Source organism: Physella acuta, unplaced genomic scaffold (assembly GCF_028476545.2).
Source record: "Physella acuta isolate Inbredline_101_S28 unplaced genomic scaffold, ASM2847654v3 ptg000531l, whole genome shotgun sequence".
Lineage (NCBI taxonomy): Eukaryota > Metazoa > Mollusca > Gastropoda > Physidae > Physella > Physella acuta.
In genome coordinates, this window is record NW_026732050.1 from 802,501 (window position 1) to 824,517 (window position 22,017).

General features: G+C 37.9%; 1 protein-coding gene across 1 annotated transcript in view; it reads right to left on the minus strand.

Moving 5' to 3' along the window:
- Positions 1-22,017, minus strand: part of LOC131945171 (thyroid receptor-interacting protein 11) — a 55,466-nt gene that overhangs the window by 25,699 nt on the left and 7,750 nt on the right. The window contains exons 2-4 of the mRNA XM_059306190.1: positions 19,998-20,074; positions 16,671-16,781; positions 15,061-15,232 (exon numbers count right to left, since the gene is read on the minus strand). Of these exons, the coding sequence (XP_059162173.1) occupies positions 15,061-15,232; positions 16,671-16,781; positions 19,998-20,074 (360 nt within the window). The remainder of the gene's footprint in view (positions 1-15,060; positions 15,233-16,670; positions 16,782-19,997; positions 20,075-22,017) is intronic.

The following is a 22,017-nucleotide window of genomic DNA, read 5'->3' on the forward strand; positions in this document are numbered from 1 at the left end:
GTCATGACCCATACGATTCATACTGAAAAGACGATAAACCGATGAATACAATCAGTTCTGTATTTCCTACACGGTACACGGTTAGCATGTGTCACATTAGTCGAGTGATATCTACGTGACAGTTGAGCACTGCTTCGTCCCTCCATCACCGCAACAACTGTTGCAAGAGTTCAATCTCGGATTTTATCATGTATTATCAGGTCAGATCAATGAATGCAATATGGGCCGCTTGCGTCCGACATATATAGACCTATATACATATATGCCTATATATATATATATATATATATATATATATATATATATATATATATATATATATATATATATATATATATATATATATATGCCTATATATATGTATATATATATATTATATATACACGTGTATATATATATATATATATATATATATATATATATATATGTGTGTGTGTGTGTGTGTATGTATATATGTATGTGTCTATCTATCTATCTATAGGTTATAATTCTGTTTATGACTTCAGTCTGGTAATGTGTGTGCTTTTAATTACATCAACCAATTACTTTAAACAGAAAAGCAACTGAGACGAAATGGGATGGTTTAAATTTAACCTTTCGACTTCTCCGGATAGAAAAACAAAATAGCGAAGAGAATAGTCGTACATAGAAAAATTGACAATGCTTGGTACACGTATATTTTTGAATGGTTTTAAAAACCCCATTAGACGCTTATTCGCGTGACAAACGAAAGGATTGATCGTGCCGTGTGTATCACTGGGTAAATACCACGTGTCCTCACTCGTCATTGTGTTCTGGTGGTGTGATCTACATCAACTACTGGTTAGTCTAGTGTGTATTCACTGTGTATCCATGTGATGAAGGTTGTCATCAAAAAACTGTATCGGCTATAACAAACTACTGGGCCCAGTGAGTGACCTGCCTGGTTACCACAATAAACGTCACCCTCCCCTAACGACAACACACGTAGGATGTTTCTTATAGCGGGCTGGGTGTGGAGGCAATCTTTTGATAATTCAGGCTGGTCTATATCTGTAGTATTTTTGCACTAGGGCTGGCTAGCAGTTATTTCACCATCAGACTACCACATTTTAAGAGAACAATTGTCTGATCCTGGTTGATATTGTATACTCAATGTATATCCATACTGTACACAGCGCCGTTAATCCGGTCTAGTCAAGCAGAAACTACCTCAGGTACATTTTCATGGTGCCACAAAGGTCAAGTGTTTTATATGCACCAAAATGTCACTTCATCAATACTTAAATCTTAAGGCATTTTGTTTCAGCTTTTAAAGTATGACATCAACACCTTTTAAATATTCATATGTCAGTGACATTTACTTCTTTTTAAAAAAGGGGTCACCATGTATCGATCCCTTATTAAAATAATACAAACCTCATCAATTAATGCGATCATAGGTTAGTAGTATTAACTTTTACAAAATAAATATTAAAATAACTGAAAAGACATCGATGCTATTTAGAGTGCGTTAGAAAATTATTTTACTATTGGCGAAAGCCCCAATTTAAAATATCCTGTCCCTGTCATTGGAAGGATCGGCCAGTATGATGTAGGCTATAGCCGCAACACATTCATATGTATCTGGCCACTTTCCAGCTAAGTCTGAAACAGAGCAACTTTACTGGGAGTATATTTTAAGTGTGGGCCTTTCATTTTAACCAAATCAAATTAAAGTACCGCATAACATCGACAATGTCTAAATTTGGGGCTTACCGGATAAATATAAAGCTCGTCCTTTAGGTGCGGGTATGTAACCCAAACAAGGAAGCGGTGTCTAACGTAGACTAGGACGTAGGGAAGGTTCTAGTAGACAAGACAACTTGTTATACACTGGCCTCTAGAACAGCCAGACACCTCGTTACACAGCTAGAGAGGGCAAGCAGAGAAGATGATGGCAGCCTATCCCACACCAAGAAAGGAACCCGTTACAACACGAACCCATACACCAACAGGAAGGATTTTAATCTCACTAAAACGATGACGTTTAATGTACAGGGTTACCGAAGCTTAAAAATAAAATGGTTTGCGACCTAATGGATCGCCGAGTGCCAGTTGTTACAATATTTTGGGACAGATCATCAAAGTCACGTGATGCTCATCAGCAAACACGGACCACCGGAAATAGTTCTTTCACCCAGGGGATGTCCCACCGCTCCAGACTTATGCTGGAGCCAGGGCAATGATAATACACTAATTGAATCCTCTGTGACGTTAGTAGCTGGTTATACCATGATTAATACATAACACTCAATACGATAGTCATTTAAAGTCATGTCACAGATTTATACATCACACTCATTACGCTAGTCATGTAACATAGATTTATACATCACACTCAATACGATAGTCATGTAACATAGATTTATACATCACACTCATTACGCTAGTCATGTAACATAGATTTATACATCACACTCATTACGCTAGTCATGTAACATAGATTTATACATCACATCCATTACGCTAATCATTTAACATATGTGGCTGCTATAAACGTGTGTAACGATTTTACAATAAATGGCAAACTATATTTTTTAACAACGGTGTTACTTGGGCTATTTCCTGAAGATTACAGTTATTTGTGCAATTTAATCAGAAAAATAAATTTTAAAAAACTACATTTCTGTAAAAAATAATAAACATTATTCAACCGTTGCGATACTTACAAACTATTTTAGAGATCCTATAAACCAAGAATTGTAGCCTGCATAATGAGGTAGTTAAATGGTGATTTTTTTTTTACGGGAAGAGGGGATTGTACATACCTTTTAATAATAGCCGAGTTAATTATAGAGCGAGAGCTAGGTCTGTTTGTTTAAAGGGTGGATACAGGAACTCGGTGTTAAAGTAAGACACTAAGGCTATCTTAATCTTCACCTAGTTTTACTTTAGGACTGGTGGTTTCACTTGAAGAAAACTTACACACTTTTGATACACGCATTTATTACTCAGTTCAGTGCAAGATAAATAATATAAGATAAATAATATTAACACTGTTAATATTATTTATCTAATATTATTTATTTAATATTTATCTTATGTTAATAACAGTAGTTTATTATTAGAAATGTGTATTTCGTAATTATATTCAACTCTAAAGAAATAATATGCTCGTATGTATAAAAATAATTTAAAAACGTTCGTCCACAATGCACATAGGAAAAAAACATTTCTAACCAACGAGTTTTAATAATAAAAATTATTTGATTAAAATAACCATGAATCGAGGTATTCGATACTGCTCAGCGGCGCCAACCATGGACTTTTCTGAATTGATTCCAGATGGTAGTCGATACCGCACAAAGGTGCCAACTACAGGACTAGCTAGCACCCTATACACAATATTTTAAACCATTTGAAAACAATTCTCAGACACCCCCAAAATACGACGCCCACAACACAGGTCTAGTTATTTTACTTACAGTGGAACTACCGTAGATCCCAAGTCGAGCAGCCGGCGAGTGAAGATGACGATCAGATGTGTGGGACGCCCAACACGTGGTGTATGACAACGACATCTTTAAACCTCTACACATTTAAAAACTCACTTCCTCGACTCTCTACTTGCTTATATCTTTGCTAACACATCCGCCTTTTTAATTTAATCAAACCAGAGGTTCTTCAACTAAATCGACTGAGCCCACCCTCGCAAACACGATGCCCTAAACTATATTTCAACGAGGCTACAATTAGTACGGTCCATATCGCGAGGAGTGGGGGAGTTTTTTAATTGACGTTAAACAGTTAACCAGAGGTTCCAAGTCCGCGTACTGTGGTACCTTGTTGCAAGTGTTATGTTACTTTGTTGCAAGTGTTATGTGACCTTGTTGCAAGTGTTATGTGACCTTATTGCGAGTATTATGTGACCTTATTGCAAGTGTTATGTGACCTTATTGCGAATAATATGTTACCTTGATGCAAGTGTTATGTGACCTTATTGCGAGTGTTATGTGACCTTATTGCGAGTGTTATGTGACCTTGTTGCAAATGATATATGACCTAGTGACCAGTGTTATGTGACTTCGTGACGAGTATAATATGACCTCGTGACGAGTGTTATGGGACCTTGTGACTAGTATAATGTGACCTCGTGACTAGTGTTATGGGACCTCGTGAGTGTTATGTGACCTTGTGACGAGTGTGTTTTGACTTTGTGTCGAATATTAAGTGAAAGTGTTAGTGAGTGTTCGTAAAATTAATGAATCAATTCAAAATTTTTTAAAAATTAATTAAAAAACCTCTTATGATATTTCTTATTATGATTATCAATTATATTTTTTTATAACCTAAATCGATATGAGATCTGTTGTTGTAAGAAACGGAAGTAAAAGGCATGAATCAAAAAAATGTGAGATCCACTGCTATGGAGGGTCGTTAGCGTAAACGTGATCCACGACAGTGCTCGCATTCAACACATTATTCACAATCTTTTAGCGAACGTATTAAGTGAACAGTGAATTGGGGGGGGGGGGGGGTTTAGTTAAACACTTCAAGTTCTGAGCAAACCAAAATTTCCATTCACCGTTACGGTATAGTACAGCACAGCACACGGGCTTTAAGAACAGAAATAGAATGGTTTATCCCTCAACCCCGTCCCTCAATAACACAAAAAAATATGATAATTTTATTTTTTAAATTATCGCTTTAAAATTGACAAGCAAGTATAAACGTTTCGTTTCACTAGTTCATTCTCCTGTTGTTAAACTCCGACACCAATCTGGTATATTAATAAATCCCACACCCCCTCCTTACTGAGTCAGCTGTTAAATGTGACGTCTCCATTGATTCCCCTACACGGTTAATGAGAAGCTCGTAGAATCCTTCCCATCCACCCGACGTCCCTCCCCTCCCCCAGCCTATTCAACCGGTTTTATTTAAAGTCAGCCAGCATGAACGATAAAAGCAAACACGAGACAAAAGTCTAAGCAAAGCCCCACAGGTAACCCACCACGCCGGGTTCAGCTAAATTTGTGCGGATTGTACCTACAGCACATCGCCTGTTGGTACACACTACAGCACAAACTGAACGAAACCTCACCGGGACTATAGTAGATAAACACGGAAATAAGTTTTTCACTAGATTCAAACATTTGTATTGAATTTCTCTGAAACAGCTAGCAGTGAATCATGTGCTATTGGTCGAAGAAAACACACACGGCTTATTGTGTTCTTAAGCTCCCAGTAATTATTGTAATTTGTGTTTGAAATGTTAGCGGGCCCCCTACCACCAATGGCAACACGTGTCTGCCGCCATCTGATTAGCTGCACTTGGATACAGGTGGTCACCGGATGTTGTGGGGGCTTTCCCAGAACGCTCAAGGCGGGAAAGCCTTGAAGAGGGACAAGGTTCAACGAGGAGTGGTCGGTTCAAACTTACAGTCACAATCCTTCTGCACAATCAATGTGCACAATCACGTGCTGGGTTTAAACTAAATTACAATCCTACACAGCCAATGTGCACAATCACGTCTCCCCAACTAAGGCTCACTAATGGGACCAAATCAACGAAAGACACCCGAGCTGAATAAAATCAAAATGGGCACATTAACAGGATATTAAAAGCACACACAAGGGCGGCTCGACTGAATCGAAACAAGCAATTTGCTTCAAGCCAAATATAACATTTTACATGCAGGAACAGATTCATAGCCTCAAACTTTTATCTGTTCTCTTTCTATTCAGATCTGTTCTCTCTTTTCAAATATGTTCGCTCGTTTCAATTGTGCACCTCAATCTAAATTTAGCCGTGTCAAATCATTCCATTTAAATTAGTTTCAGACAGCATACCAAGTGACGTGTAATTTAAAAAAATCAATTTAATTAACAAACATAGCCCCAAACAGGCGTACAGATTACAACTGGTTTGATGGCCTTAAACTAGACATTCAAACATCACATGTTTGTTTGTCCAACACATTTATCTAACAAGCGTTTTTTTTAAATTCGATGTGTCTTTCTAAACCGTGGGTAGACAAACAGGGCAATGAAGAGTAATCAATAAGCCATTTGTAGTTGGTGTCTAATTGTCCCAACCAACCCAACCCTTTTAACTTATTTGTGGGAGAGCAGGCTAACATCAGCAGCCCGAGTTAGCAAACAGCCATCAACGTGCTGCCACACAGCTCTCATTACTCATCCAGGCTTTTTTCTAACGACAATTATCTGATGTAATACTCACATTTGATGGTAATTACAAAAAAAAAACTTTGAAACTGAAACGGCAAAATCAGGATTTTAATTGTTGTTTACAAATGGTTTTATGATCTTATTGAAACGCGAACACTGTATATGAATAGTTAGAGGATTTGTGATAATGTGACTGCTTTACTCCCAGTGTATAACTTTAACAAATAACTACTGTATACTGATCCGCCCCATCTAATACATGTATTAGACATGTATTAGACATTGATGTGTAATGCAATTGAAATGTATAACGATACATTCATTATAGCACGTACCAACAGAGAGGAACCTAAAGCCGAATGTTAGGCCTAATCTACATATAACACGGTATGTCAAGATGTAAGATCAACCGTATACACACCCTCCCCCACCACACACCATTTCAACACATATGACTTACAAAGAAAACCTATGGAAACTATTATTTATGTTCCCCCAACAAGGAGAAGACAGCTTTATTAAAGCTATCTAGTTACAACATTTTATATCACGGTATTTAAACACACAGGACAACAATAGCTCGAGTGATCTTTTAAAAAATATTTTTTCTTTCATTTTGCTGGTCGGTAGAGAAGTCTAATCCACCGTGGCTACTAGATCTGGCAGTATTTTGCCATACTACGGTTAGTCAAATAGTGGCTAGATCAGTTCAACTATGGCAATTTTAATATAACTCCAATGTGTTCTTTTAGGGTTTTAAATATTGCAAGCACCTAATTGGGATACCATTAAAGGGTCTATACGGTGATCCCTAATAGGTACGACAGGACGCATTATAAATACATCATCACCGAGTTTAAAGGGATCTATGAGTCTATGAGAGAGACAGTGGACACACCAAAATGTAAACCACCACCGAGGGTCTAAGAAGAGGATCCCTGACAGGAAAGACTGAGAACCGCTGGTTTGAAGACACAAATTTTCCGGCCTCTGACCCGGTCGGACCGGTCAGCTAATAATAGAAATATGAATCATTAAAGGTTGTGTAGTCTGACTTAACCAGCGCATCGATCCCGGCAGATCAGCGTGTGTCCCCCCCCCCCCCTCCGTATGTTTATGGGCACATTATTTATGGGGCCTCGGTAACTCCGAGAAAATTATCACTCACCTTTCGTTTTATGACTTTGCTCCCACATATTTTATAGTGCATGCTTAAATACTCAATATCTCTACATTTTTTCAACGGGATAGTTGGAAATCGAAACCTTCAAGTTCGATAATCTATGTTGGAAAAAAACGTTGCACGTTTCCAGTGTTGTCGTCCATCTCCCCCCTCCCCCTCTTCCCCCTGCAAAGTTAAGAAAGCAATTAGCGAGAAGTTGGGAGACAGAAGACAGTGAAGCCATGATTAGGGGGTCACGAATCATCCACTGGGAGATATTGCTAGGGCGCATGTTGACAAAGCCATAATCGTTCAAAGGTACGTGCCGACTGTAAAGAGAGGGCGTGCTATGGTGGTGAGCGGCCATCTAGTGTTTGTTCAATACAGAAAATCAATCCCAGGACAACAATCTGTGACCCCCACGCCCCCACCCCACCCATGTCACAAATACGGTTTGCTTCCATTTGCAGATATTCTGTCCCATATTAAAGGTGGGGGGGGGGATGATTTAGGTGTCCCGAGCAACGATTTTTTAAAATTGTGTTTTAACCTTTTTAAAAAAAGCAGATGAATATTTTATAAGCTGGGCTTTTGTTTGCTCATAGAATAACACATTGGGCGGGCTAAAGAAATTAAGGCCATGTTTCTCTCTCCTTATCGCGCGTGATTAGTGTTCAAGTTATTTTTTAAACAAAATGTTCAAGTCTGAACCACGCCGGCCCTTATCAACAGTTATCGTTACCATTTTTTGAACCGGTTTTTAAAATTCTGATATCCGCTCCTCCCCAATCCCCTACCTCACTAATCCCCCTCCCCGCTCCTTCATCTCTATCTTTCATGAAGTGATAAGCTTATCATATTTTTTCGTGCCTATTTTAAGGACCTGAATTAGTTCCATATAGAATTGTTTGTTCAACATAATTTATGAAACATTGCGACACAACTGCGATCAAATCAAACATACACTGGTTCTTGTGGGGATTACCAGCAGTCACTAGACACACAGCCAATCATGGGCAACACAGGTGGCTCACGTGACACAATCAGTCACTAGACACACACAGCCAATATTGGGCAACACAGGTGGCTCACGTGACACAATCAGTCACTAGACACACACAGCCAATCATGGGCAACACAGGTGGCTCACGTGACACAATCACAGTCACTAGATACACAGCCAATCATGGGCAACACAGGTGGCTCACGTGACACAATCAGTCACTAGACACACAGCCAATCATGGGCAACACAGGTGGCTCACGTGACAAAATCAGTCACGTGGTGATACACAACACATCACATGCAACATGTGACTTACGTGACACAATCACGTGATACAAACAAATCATGGGTAACAGGTGGCTCAGGTGACACAATCAGTCACGAGGTGATACACAACACATCACAAGCAACATGTGACTCACGTGATACATTCACGCGATACACAACCAATCATGGGCAACACAGGTGGCTCACGTGACACAAACTACATGGTGCCACTGTACAGACCACCAAACAATGACTCGCCACACCCCAGCCATGCCGTCACTCTAGGTTTCACTAGTTTCACCCTCAAGCAAACAACCAGTCGACCTAGCACGACTAGAACCAGGAACAGACCACCAAACAATGACTCGCCACACCCCAGCCATGCCGTCACTCTAGGTTTCACTAGTTTCACCCTCAGGCAAACAACCAGTCTACCTAGCACGTCTAGAACCAGGAACAGAACACCAAACAATGACTCGTCACACCCCAGCCATGCCGTCACACTAGGTTTCACTAGTTTCACCCTCAGGCAAACAACCAGTCGACCTAGCACCACTAGAACCAGGAACAGAACACCAAACAATGACTCGCCACACCCCAGCCATGCCGTCACTCTAGGTTTCACTAGTTTCACCCTCAAGCAAACAACCAGTCGACCTAGCACGTCTAGAACCAGGAACAGAACACCAAACAATGACTCGCCACACCCCAGCCATGCCGTCACTCTAGGTTTCACTAGTTTCACCCTCAAGCAAACAACCAGTCGACCTAGCACGACTAGAACCAGGAACAGAACACCAAACAATGACTCGCCACACCCCAGCCATGCCGTCACTCTAGGTTTCACTAGTTTCACCCTCAGGCAAACAACCAGTCGACCTAGCACGTCTAGAACCAGGAACAGAACACCAAACAATGACTCGCCACACCCCAGCCATGCCGTCACTCTAGGTTTCACTAGTTTCACCCTCAGGCAAACAACCAGTCGACCTAGCACCACTAGAACCAGGAACAGAACACCAAACAATGACTCGCCACCCCCCAGCCATGCCGTCACTCTAGGTTTCACTAGTTTCACCCTCAAGCAAACAACCAGTCGACCTAGCACGTCTAGAACCAGGAACAGACCACCAAACAATGACTCGCCACACCCCAGCCATGCCGTCACTCTAGGTTTCACTAGTTTCACCCTCAGGCAAACAACCAGTCGACCTAGCACGACTAGAACTAGGAACGGAACACCAAACAATGACTCGCCACACCCCAGCCATGCCGTTACTCTAGGTTTCACTAGTTTCACCCTCAAGCAAACAACCAGTCGACCTAGCACGACTAGAACCAGGAACAGAACACCAAACAATGACTCGCCACACCCCAGCCATGCCGTTACTCTAGGTTTCACTAGTTTCACCCTCAAGCAAACAACCAGTCGACCTAGCACGACTAGAACTAGGAACGGAAATGGCTGTCCGTTATTGTGTCGAGGTTTCCAAAGGACGAAAGTTCCGAGTGCCCTAAGTACATAAGAGTCGGCTAACATCCGCAACGCTGCGAGTAAAATACAACACCTGTTTCTACCTCTTAAATGACTCAAGAAAAAGAGAGAAAAAAATGGCTCTAATCTAAAAAAAAAAGTATCCCCGGGTATAGATTTGATTTTAAAGATGTGACGGTAAAAACCATCTTATTGTGTGACAGATTTCACTGGTGGATATTTTATCGACTGTCACCTTAAACACGGTATAACAAATATCGACCTATGGAAGGATAAGTTTCGTTATTTCTAGTTGAGGCGACAGTACGCGAGAGTGTTCTTACATACAGGTCATGGCAATACAAATACTGAGGACACAATAGAGGACTATAAAGAACAGTACAGGACAAATGCAGCGAAAGTTTCGGTAAGAGGTGGTAGATGTCGGAAATAGCGTGATTACAGAGTAGGGTGGTAATGGGTGGTAGAAGAAGTAGGAAATAGCGTGATTACAGAGTAGGGTGGTAATGGGTGGTAGAAGATGTAGGAAATAGCGTGGTTACAGAGTGGGGTGGTAATGGGTGGTAGAAGATGTAGGAAATAGCGTGGTTACAGAGTGGGGTGGTAATGGGTGGTAGAAGATGTAGGAAATAGCGTGATTACAGAGTAGGGATGTAATGGTGGTAGTAAAATATTGTCACGCTCAAGTGAACGAATTGAGCGAAAAGTCATAAAGAAACCCCATTCGCTAATGGCACACTTGAAAACCTGAGCTTAAAAGCAAACGTACAGTTGATATGGACATCTGTTGCCTAAGATGACAAAAAACAGAGATTATGTTTAAAAAACCACGACAAAGACGGAGAAGAGAAATCGTGAGCGCACAATTCTACTGTAAAGATAACGTAGTTCGCGGGACACTATAAAATGCTAAAGATGTATGGATCGTGTAAAGTTTGATGTAAAAGACGACAGATTTGGTTAAAAAGATACTAAGTCAAAAAGTGTGTTCTCCATTCAGTGACCCTGCCAACCGTTTTACATGAAAGCTCAACCCTTCTGGTTACAAGAGTGTAAATTATTACAGCTTGCCGTTCTTATCAGGGGAGGCTACCAACGTACAAAATTGAATTTGGGCCAATCTCCTGGGCCAGGTAATAAAGGGAGACATATCGACGTGCAAGATAGTTGCTAGGCATTCCCTCTATTTGCCCCAAGACTAACAGCGCCCAAAGCAAACACCTCGTGGGAGGGGCGGGGTAGGCAAATGCAAAGCAACACAAACCTTTCATAAGAAGAACACAGACTTGCAGAGTGAGATTTTTTTTTATTTGACGCACGGGTTCATGTTTTAATCAAAGAAATTAATTGCTGGGTTTTTTAAAATTGTATTGTAAACAGAAATGTGCAATATAAAAAATAATTAATTATAATTGTGTAAAAGATGTAAAGTAGCTGAGAAATGCACTTAATAGACTCGGCATTATAGTAGAGACACTGTCAAATGACCATTTCAAATGTTTAATAGATGTCAGTCCCCACCTCACACACTTTGAGACCCACGGGTAAGCGCTTCAGCTCTGTGTGTGTGTGGGAATGATGTATTACCTACACAGTTTTAACTCATTAAGGAAATCAATACATTTTAATTAATAGAGTTCTCTCTTCCACTCCTAGACAGATTCGTTTATTTTACTTATTTGAATGTGTGATACAGTGGAGCATACAGTTAGAAATGTATACTTCACTTTAATGACACGAATCTGCAAATAATTAGAAGAAAATATTTTTAAAGATTCGATGAAATAGGTTTGAGAGGAGTTTTTTTTCACGTTCCATTGAGCGTGGTCCACTATATTGTTCTATGCACAAGTGTTTTAAAGATCTTTGTCCACAAATATTTCTAAAATCACCATTAATTACTTCGCTGCAATTAGACTGCAGTTTAAACACTGTCAAATTCTCCGATTACCAAAAAGATAACCAACATTTGACACGGGTATCATTCATACAGCACGACTTGCCGTTGGCTCATTTGACATAACACGACTTATATGACTCAACATTCACTTGACTTACAATTCTAACTTAAAGCTCTGAAAATGAGGCTACTACAGATGTGATCAAATATTGACCCAAGATTCGGAGCTCTACCACAAGATCGTGACATTGATACTACAAAAGTGAGCATGTCTCTAAAACCCGGCCATCAGAGCTCTAACACAAGATCGTGACATTGATACTACAAAAGTGAGCATGTCTCTAAAACCCGGCCATCAGAGCTCTACCACAAGATCGTGACATTGATACTACAAAAGTGAGCATGTCTCTAAAACCCGGCCATCAGAGCTCTAACACAAGATCATGACATTGATACTACAAAAGTGAGCATGTCTCTAAAACCCGGCCATCAGAGCTCTAACACAAGATCATGACATTGATACTACAAAAGTGAGCATGTCTCTAAAACCCGGCCATCAGAGCTCTAACACAAGATCATGACATTGATACTACAAAAGTGAGCATGTCTCTAAAACCCGGCCATCAGAGCTCTAACACAAGATCATGACATTGATACTACAAAAGTGAGCATGTCTCTAAAACCCGGCCAATACACGCCAGTGCTGTCATACAACTCCTAGGGTGGGAAAACCACACGGCAATAGATGTTAGCCTTGTGACAACTGATAAATTATGGAAGAGTGAGACACAAGTAAGGCTGTGCTGGTTATTGTCTTCTGGTCTAACAATGACATCTTGGATGGATGGTTAGGCCAGGTATTAAGTACACGTTTGAACAACATAGTGAGGGCAGTAGACGTGTAGAATCTTTTTTTTTTTTTTACTTTTTACTTTATAGTCATTAACAGCGCCAACTGTGTTTAGTATTAATCTACTAACGTATTTATAGCCGAACCCCAAATCATAAATCTTTTTTACACTATAAAGAAAAAAAAAAGATAGGATTTTATATCACAATCTTTGGCTCCCCCCCCCCCCCCCAAAAAAAAAGTGTCCTCTAGGATATTCCAACGCTAGCTATTATCACGATCTGAGCATGACCTCCACTTTTTATCAACATGTCAAGCCATCCTTCCGCCGCTATCTACATCAAGTTTTCTCTATCTCAAACAAGAGCCTCTTGCCCAAAAGTTATCGCAAAAGTATGGGGACGAGTTGCTTTTTTAAAAAAAAGAAAATTACCAATGGAAACCAAGGAACAAACCTTCATTTAGTTCACTTCAGGTAACTGTAATACTGCCAAGGAGGCATGTTTTATCTCGCTGTATACACTTCAGAACGATGCACCATCTTTCAAGTTACCGCCCTTTACCATCACAATACATTGTTATGACACTGCTTCAAGAACTATTGTAAAACGATCAGAGTTGGAATCAATCCATCCTCATCATACATTGTTTTAACTGAAACGATTTTTGCACTGGCTTTGCTTGGTCTCAGAAATTATGTATGGTGTCGTCGCCCCTAACGAACACAGCTTTGTTACGACTGTAACGTGCGTGACAGGGACAACTCTCAACACTGGTCCCCGCGTGACACCCGCACGTGAAAGATGTAAAGATAAGACAAACAAGGGGTCAAAGGTGAGGTGTAGGCCGCACCTTCACGGTTCATTTCTTTACAGGCTTCATACAGCTAGTCTATTGCCAACAAAAACAAGAGGGGAAAAAACAACTGTCGATCTTGGGAAGAAGTTACTTATAATTATGCTATAATCATAACTTAAAAGCCACCAAAAACCTCTTTTAAATGTAGCAAATCAATAACGGACTGCTGTCAATATTCCTATTGTATCTCAAAATCTAATCGCCCCACCAGTCCCCATTCACCACCACAGTCTCCTGTGTAATAGCCCATGCAAGAACTGTATAGAAAAGTAATTAAGTTGAGGGGAACAAAGTGGACATTAAACATTTAATAAGAAATGGCTGGATTGTTGGAACTAGAAACATAATTGGTCACAACAGAGACAGGCAAAACTTGGTACCATTCTAAGAAAAGCTAATGATTGCCTGAATTTTCATCAGGCAAGATATTAAAACCCCACAACAGGGATTGAAGCAGGGATTGTTTGTTCATGTTACAGCTTTATATCTAACAGGAGAAGATTGTGTGGGGTCCATAGGGGAGCAGAGACCTCAGTATATTAAAGTGTTATGTGGTCAGCACCATGCTTAGCCACCACTGTTTTTCAAGACATGAGCAGGGTGTAAACTACTATAGAGCACCAAACTTGGGATTTAAGGCTAGAAATTACACAACCTATAATACTAATAAAATATATCAGCTTACATAATATAAAAATAGCCTGCACACAAACACAACATTTGATCAAAATATTAGAATCTAATCAGTTTGTCACTTCTAAAGGTTAGAATTAACTTACCGTTGCAATGATCTGTAAAAGTCGTTTATAGTCATTTATTTTTTAAACAGTAAAATAATATATACTTCAATTACAACAGTTGGTCAAGTACACATAAAAAAGATGTGAAATAGTAGCAAACAATAATGAAGGCTTGTTTTAATTAGCCTTATTGATAGTAAGTAAAAAAAGTTAAGTTCATGGTGGAGGTGAAGTAGTGTTTCCCTCTTTCAGTGATCTTGGCATATGAAAGAACAGTGTGGTCAGCACTACGCTCAGCCACCTTACTTTCCTTAATGTGAGTCCGGTAGGCCTATCCATCAGAGTTGGGTTAGCAGTTGTATGCTCTTCCAACAAAGCATGACGTTAATGATAGTAATAATTCATAAACAACTCAATACTACACTCAAAAAGAGAGTTAAAGAATTAATATTTAAGAGTTGATGAACAGTAAAAATTGCCAGTTGGTAAACTTTTGTTTGAAAATTTTTCTGGAAAAATGACACAGTCTCATCTAATCTGCAAGTCTAGTAGAGTTTAGACAAATGTTTAACTACTTGGAAAGGTGGTTCACAAACACATTGAAGGGATGAATAACTTAGAGAAGCCACTTACTGAGTGATGCAAAGTCATGTCCATCTAAGGCAGGTGATGTCCAGCTATTGCTCTGGCTAGGGCCCGGTGAGTTCTCCAGGGCTCCACCATCTGGGGGAGGGGATAAGGCAGTAGTTCTTGCATGTTGCTCCAACAGTTCTTGGTACTGGTGTTTTAAGGAATTGATCTCTTTCTGAAAGAAACAGGGATGAAAATGCCAGGCCAGTCTGTTTGAGCTAAACTAATTCAAGCTAACCAAAAATAGCTTGGCATTGTGTCTTTTGAATACTAAAACAGTTTTGCACAGGCATTTTGATACATAAATAATTTGAATTAGTTTTAAATAAACAACAATAGGTCACATTTTTTATAGTGTCATAGAGGATTGGTATAAGTTAAGAGGACAATTGATGGAAGAGGGTTAAAGCTGTGTTAATTGAAGACTGAGCAGGATAATGATTGGTAGAGGTTAAGCTTTTGTGTTGATTGAACACTACACAAATGATTGCAAGAGGTTTAGGGATTGTGTTAATTTAAGACTGTTCTATAAAGTCTGTGCTCAACACAGCATTTGACTAGGGATACAACAATCATAAAATATGTTGGAAACACCCTTGGGTTTATTTGGAACCCTAGTAACAAATAAATATAACCACAATATTTTGGTATGATGTTCTAAATATTCAATTAAAAATAATTCCAAGCAACGGGCTGGTAAAAGAATGTTGAGGTTTTTAAATTAACCAGTAGATAAGAGAAAGCAGTGGTAAACCTACCTCTCTGGTTTCAAGCACACCTCTGATGTTAGAGAGCTCTAATAGAATACAGTGGTAAACCTACCTCTCTGGTTTCAAGCACACCTCTGATGTTAGAGAGCTCTAATAGAATACAGTAGTAAACCTACCTCTCTGGTTTCAAGCACACCTCTGATGTTAGAGAGCTCTAGTAGAATGCAGTGGTAAACCTACCTCTCTGGTTTCTAGAGAGCTCTAATAGAATACAGTGGTAAACCTACCTCTCTGGTTTCATGCACAGCTCTGATGTTAGAGAGCTCTAATAGAATACAGTAGTAAACCTACCTCTCTGGTTTCAAGCACACCTCTGATGTTAGAGAGCTCTAGTAGAATGCAGTGGTAAACCTACCTCTCTGGTTTCTAGAGAGCTCTAATAGAATACAGTGGTAAACATACCTCTCTGGTTTCAAGCACACTTCTGATGTTAGAGAGCTCTAATAGAATATAAACCTACCTCTCTGGTTTCATGCACACCTCTGATGTTAGAGAGCTCTAGTAGAATGCAATGGTAAACCTACCTCTCTGGTTTCTAGAGAGCTCTAGTAGAATGCAGTGGTAAACCTACCTCTCTGGTTTCAAGCACACTTCTGATGTTAGAGAGCTCTAGTAGAATGTGGTGGTAAACCTACCTCTCTGGTTTCTAGAGAGCTCTAGTAGAATGTGGTGGTAAACCTACCTCTCTGGTTTCTAGAGAGCTCTAGTAGAATGTGGTGGTAAACCTACCTCTCTGGTTTCATGTACAGCTCTGATGTTAGAGAGCTCTAGTAGAATACAGTGGTTTAAAACCTACATATCTGGTTTCTAGAGAGCTCCAGTAGAATGCAATGGTAAACCTACCTCTCTGGTTTCAAGCACAGCTCTGTACTGGCTGGAGATAGCATTGATCTGAAGCTCAGAGGCCTCAGCTTTTTCCTCCAGGTCTTTGTTGATACGTTTAAGTCTTTCATTCTAGGAGAGAGAGAAAGTATGACTACATTCTAATCTAATAAAGCTAATTGTTTGCCTCTATGAAATAGAAAACAACTGAATTTTAAAAACAAACCAACTTTTATTAGATAGTAATTAGGTTTGAAAAATAACAAAACTGCTAATTGCCAAAGAGATAGTAGTCAGATATACAAGTGGTTGACTCTAATAAGATGCCAATGAAATACAGTGTAACACTAACACTGATAACAATGCTAGCCAAGAATTTGATACCTTTTTAGATTAGTCTTGTGTTCAAAGCAATCACTTTAAACTTTAATTCTATCTTTAACATCTGTTACACAAGTTATTTTGGTTATAAAAATATTTAGAAATCTATTTTAGCTTTACAGTATTTCAGGGATGTGACCAGACCAGGAAAAAAAATTAGGAAATTTTCTTCGGACAAGAACTCTATGTTTTATCCATTTTTTAAATCTCAGTTAAAGCACCCTCACGCCATTACTATTCTAATTAATCGTTTAATATATAGCTAATATTATAAATAAAAGAAGTTTATGTTACTCTAAAATGACATTGAAAGTCTTGTCTAGTTGCAATTTAATGTTTAATTTATAAACAACTTTTTAAAAAAAATTACATTTACAATGTAATAAAAGTGGCAATTAAGTTTAACATTAAGCTAATTTAAAGTGTACTAATCTAGTCTAGTTACACTTTTGTTTTCAATTTTAAATTATGCCTTATATTCTTTTAAAGATTGTAATGGTAAAAATGTTAGTCTTCAACTGTAAAATGCCTAGATTCAGATTAATTGAAATTTGAAAGTTTTAGGTTTCTGTGATGGAAAATGAAATTGACCAGATTAGCTGAAATTAGAAAGGGTCTGATATGTGAACCAAAGTTAACAATTTCGATAGCCAAACCACATCGTTATTTTTGTTTTTGGAATGGCTGTAAATTGTTTGAAGTCATCCATAAATGAGGTTTTTTTTTACGATTTTTACCTCTCCTCTCCATCACAAAAGACAGACCCCCCCCCCCCCACCCTCAAAAATGACGTCACACCTCAACCAACAACCGCTCCCCCTCCTCAAAATTGAATTTGAATTTTTTTTTAAACATCGATTTTTTCCTTCTAAAATATTGACTGAGCTCGACCAACATAGGGTAATTTAATTAATTAATTTATATTACAATTTTTAAAAAGTTTTCTAAAACACGTAATAGCTGCTAAAATTCAGTTTCTAACATTACTTTTTTAAAATAAAAAATATGACGTCACTCTATCTGACCCCCTCCCCCTCATTACACGTCACAAAATTACGGATCCCCCCCCCCCCCCCCGAGTGTGACGTTATTTATGGAAGACCCCTTATTAAAAACAGTCCATATCTTACTTTTTCTTCAGAGTCACGTTGAGAGAGTTTTTTTTTTTTAAATCTATAGGCCTATAGCATAGGTATTGCAGGAACAGCTATTTGAAACTACTGTGACGTCATTTTAATTTTTTTCCCCACAAGTAGTATCAAACACGTACTAGGGGGGGGGGGGGTCAAGGTGAGGTCACAAGAGCCACGGCTGCTACAAGGGGGGGGGGGGGGTTAAGTCTAGTCCTCATTGTCACATTTTGCAAGGATTTTAATATACATTTTAGATAGCTAAATAAAATAAGAGAGAAACTGTAGATTTGGGTGAACAAAAATACAGAAAGGTAAATTAGGCTAAATCGATAGCTAGATTACCAGGCTTGGGAGATGCGAGTTTCATTTGAAGAAAGGCATTATTTTAGATTACTTTTCCCGTGTTTTTGATAAATATTCAACTGATATCAGCGGAAAATTTGGACCAAAAAATTGCGTTCTGAAAAATACTGAAATCCGCAGAAATTCTGAATCTTGACCTAGATCTATGTTTCATCTTAATCTAGCACCGTCAGACCTAGCGCAATCGTCTAATTAAAAAGAAATGTGCATATTTGACCTAAGTACTGTAATTCTCGATTTAAATACGAAAGTATGGAATGCGCAAGTCGGCCGTTTCCGTAGATGTCATTTTCGATTTTTTTTCCTAATTTTTAAAACTTCGGAAAAAATCGAAGATCGGCGGAAAAATTCGGCAAAAATGAAATCAGCGGAGGAAAATTGCAGCTGAAACGGAAAAATCGGATTTCCGCTAAAATTCGGAAAAGTCACATCCCTGAGTATTTGTTTAATTTAGAGTTAATATTTTAATATCAAATATGGCTGATCTAAAACAAAATTTTCTCGATATATATATAAAAATTAAAGTATGTTTGTTTGTCCTTTATGCATTACTACACCTTTCAGCCAATCACCATGAAACTTTGGGGAGTTGAGGATAATACACCAGGGGAGGTTTAAAAAAAAATTCAATTTTGCAGGGACGGTGTCCTGGCAGGGTGTGCTTTGACGCCCAGAGCTTATAAATGAGCACAAAGACGCATACGTTCGTTTTAAACAGTACTATAGACTATGGATAAAATGGGATATTATATTAAATTAAATCAGACGCATCAGCCGGTGCCCCAACAGGGTGTGATTGGCGCCCTGTGAGTATTATAGTGCAGGCATTGTTTACATTTAAATAAATCAGTTTTAAAAAACAAGGTCACACGTCTAAGAAAATAGGATTGTTAATGCACTAATGAAACCCTCTTAAAATATAGCAACTGCCAACTTAGCCAATACATGATCTCCTGCCATGTAATTAAATGGGGTGAAATATAGCAGTCAACATGTCTTTAAGTTGCTACTCAATTTAATATAAACAACAATAGAGCACCGCAGTCATTTAATAAACAATATTTTTTACAAATTAATGGGTAACAAATGTAGTAAAAAAATTATTCAAGTCTTTTTAAACAATAGAGAAGTTTAAAATCCTAAACTGTTAGGTGCTGCAAATGTGTTGAAACACTGTTTTTTTTTTAATAATATAATAATATATGTTTATTATCGGGCAGAAAATTGGAGTTGTGCATGTGTGGTCAAGACAGAATTTGTGGCTTTAAGTGTCTGCTATCTATGCTGTAATGTTAGCTTACAGATTTACATGTAGGAGGAAGAGAAAAAGCCTATCCAAGTATCTAAGACTTACTTCATGTTTTAGAGAAAATATGTGGCTTTAAGTGTCTGCTATCTATGCTGTAATGTGAGCTTACAGATTTACATGTAGGAGGAAGAGAAAAAGCCTATCCAAGTATCTAAGACTTACTTCATGTTTTAGAGAAGATAGAGTAGAATCTAACTGCTGGATCTTGTCTTTAGCAAGCTGCAGCTCTGTGGTGGGATCTGACAGAAGAGAAAATACAATGTGTCAAGTGCTGTGTTCTTCAGCATTTTATCTGGTGTTTTAAGAGCTAATTTACTGTTCTCACACAATAGCCAATGTTAAGGAAATGAAAATAAGTAACCTCTATTTTAAAATTATTTTATCATACAACATAGGTCTACTTGTTATACAGTAATCTATTTATTATTCATATAACCTTTTACTGTTTATGCCCAAGATACAGAGGGCACATGATGTTGATCTTTTTCTGTATGATCAGCACTATGCCCAGCCGCTTTAATTTTCCCTTACGTGACTTAGGAACACATCAGACCTGGGTAGACTCTGGGACATTCTAATGACTAAAACCCTTATTCAACTCGATGGTTTCGGGTTAACAGTCTAGCACTCTAGCACTAAGCTCTTTTATTCATATAAAAATATGTTATTTCTTTTCAAAAATTAGTTTTACAACAAACAATCTGACTATTAGTTTTTTAGTTTAATTAAAATTATTAAACACTATTTTTATAGATCTTTTTAAAAAAAACTATTTTGCCACTTTTATTATATACAATTATAGTTTACTGGGCCTCGGATAAAAATGTTGATTTAAAACAAATTAATTAAATCCCTTGTTCAGTTAAATGATAAGCAGTTTTGTATTTACCATGTTTTCACCTGTAAAATAACTTTTTATTCATGAACAAAACAATAAAAATTCCCAGTGTTTTGTCTTGAGTCTAAAATTCTGGTCTTCGATTGTATAACAACTGATAAGAAGATATTGAACTTTTAATGAGGAACACATGACACTTCCCATAAAGTTTCAAATTAAAATAATAATCATAGTGCAAAAGTGTAACAATTATAGCTTAAATACTGAAAAAATTTCTGTATTTTGAGCATTTAGAAAGAAAATGTGTTAAAAATTAGAGTAAAAATGTTACTGAAAATTAGTTTTATTTTAAAAAGACAAGTATGTCAGCTGAGTTACTCTATAATTTAAACAATTACCCTACATAGCTTATGATGTGTTCCACACATAAGAGACTATTAAAATACAAGAATTAAAAGAGACCATGTTGTAAAGCTCAAGCACAAAGAAGGGTACAATCCACATAGTTGACTGAGGTCAAAAAAACTGAGCCAAAGTCAATACTCCACCATTTACACAGCATCATATTTCAGGCTTTTTTACATCTGTGTCACTAGACTATAGTATGTTTAAACTAGAATAAATTATGTTCATCCTACACCAGTACAAGCTTTAGCAGGCACATTTCTATTAGATAACATTCATCAGAGTGTAGGTAATTTTGTTAGCTTTAACTTGGAATAAACTCAGTCTTGTTAGGTTCTTGTTAGAAATATAACCTGATGAACAGTAAACCTTCTAGCTTAAAACTATGAACAGTACTGAAGTTATTACCCTAAATATTAGTTTATCAAATACACTAAATATGTATCAATCAGCCTGTAGTAACAGAGGAATTACATGTTTTTTTCAACATTTTTTTTCATCCATAATTTTATAATTAACTGAAAAATAAAATGCAAAGATGGAAATGTAGACTAGTATACTCTTTAAAATAAATTAAAATGCATGTGTGTAAACACTCATGTACTTAAGTTTTATGTGTATTCATTATACTAATGTACATGTTTGATACTGTGCTGTGATAGTAAATGCAAAAGAAAAGTAAATGAACTGAGTTTTTCAAAGCTATTAGTTGTAAGATGCATGGATGTTTCAATCAAAAAAGGTATTGTATAACCTAATGAGCAGGGTAACCATTACCCTGTAGGTGGTTACAATTTCAATTAAAAAGATATGAGGTAGTGTATGAACTAATGAGCAGGGTAACCATTATCCTGTGTGGTGGTTACAACAGGGACTAAACAAACACCAAGTATCAGCTGGGGAAAGTTTAGTTTGTAGGTGGGGCAGGCTGATCAATGG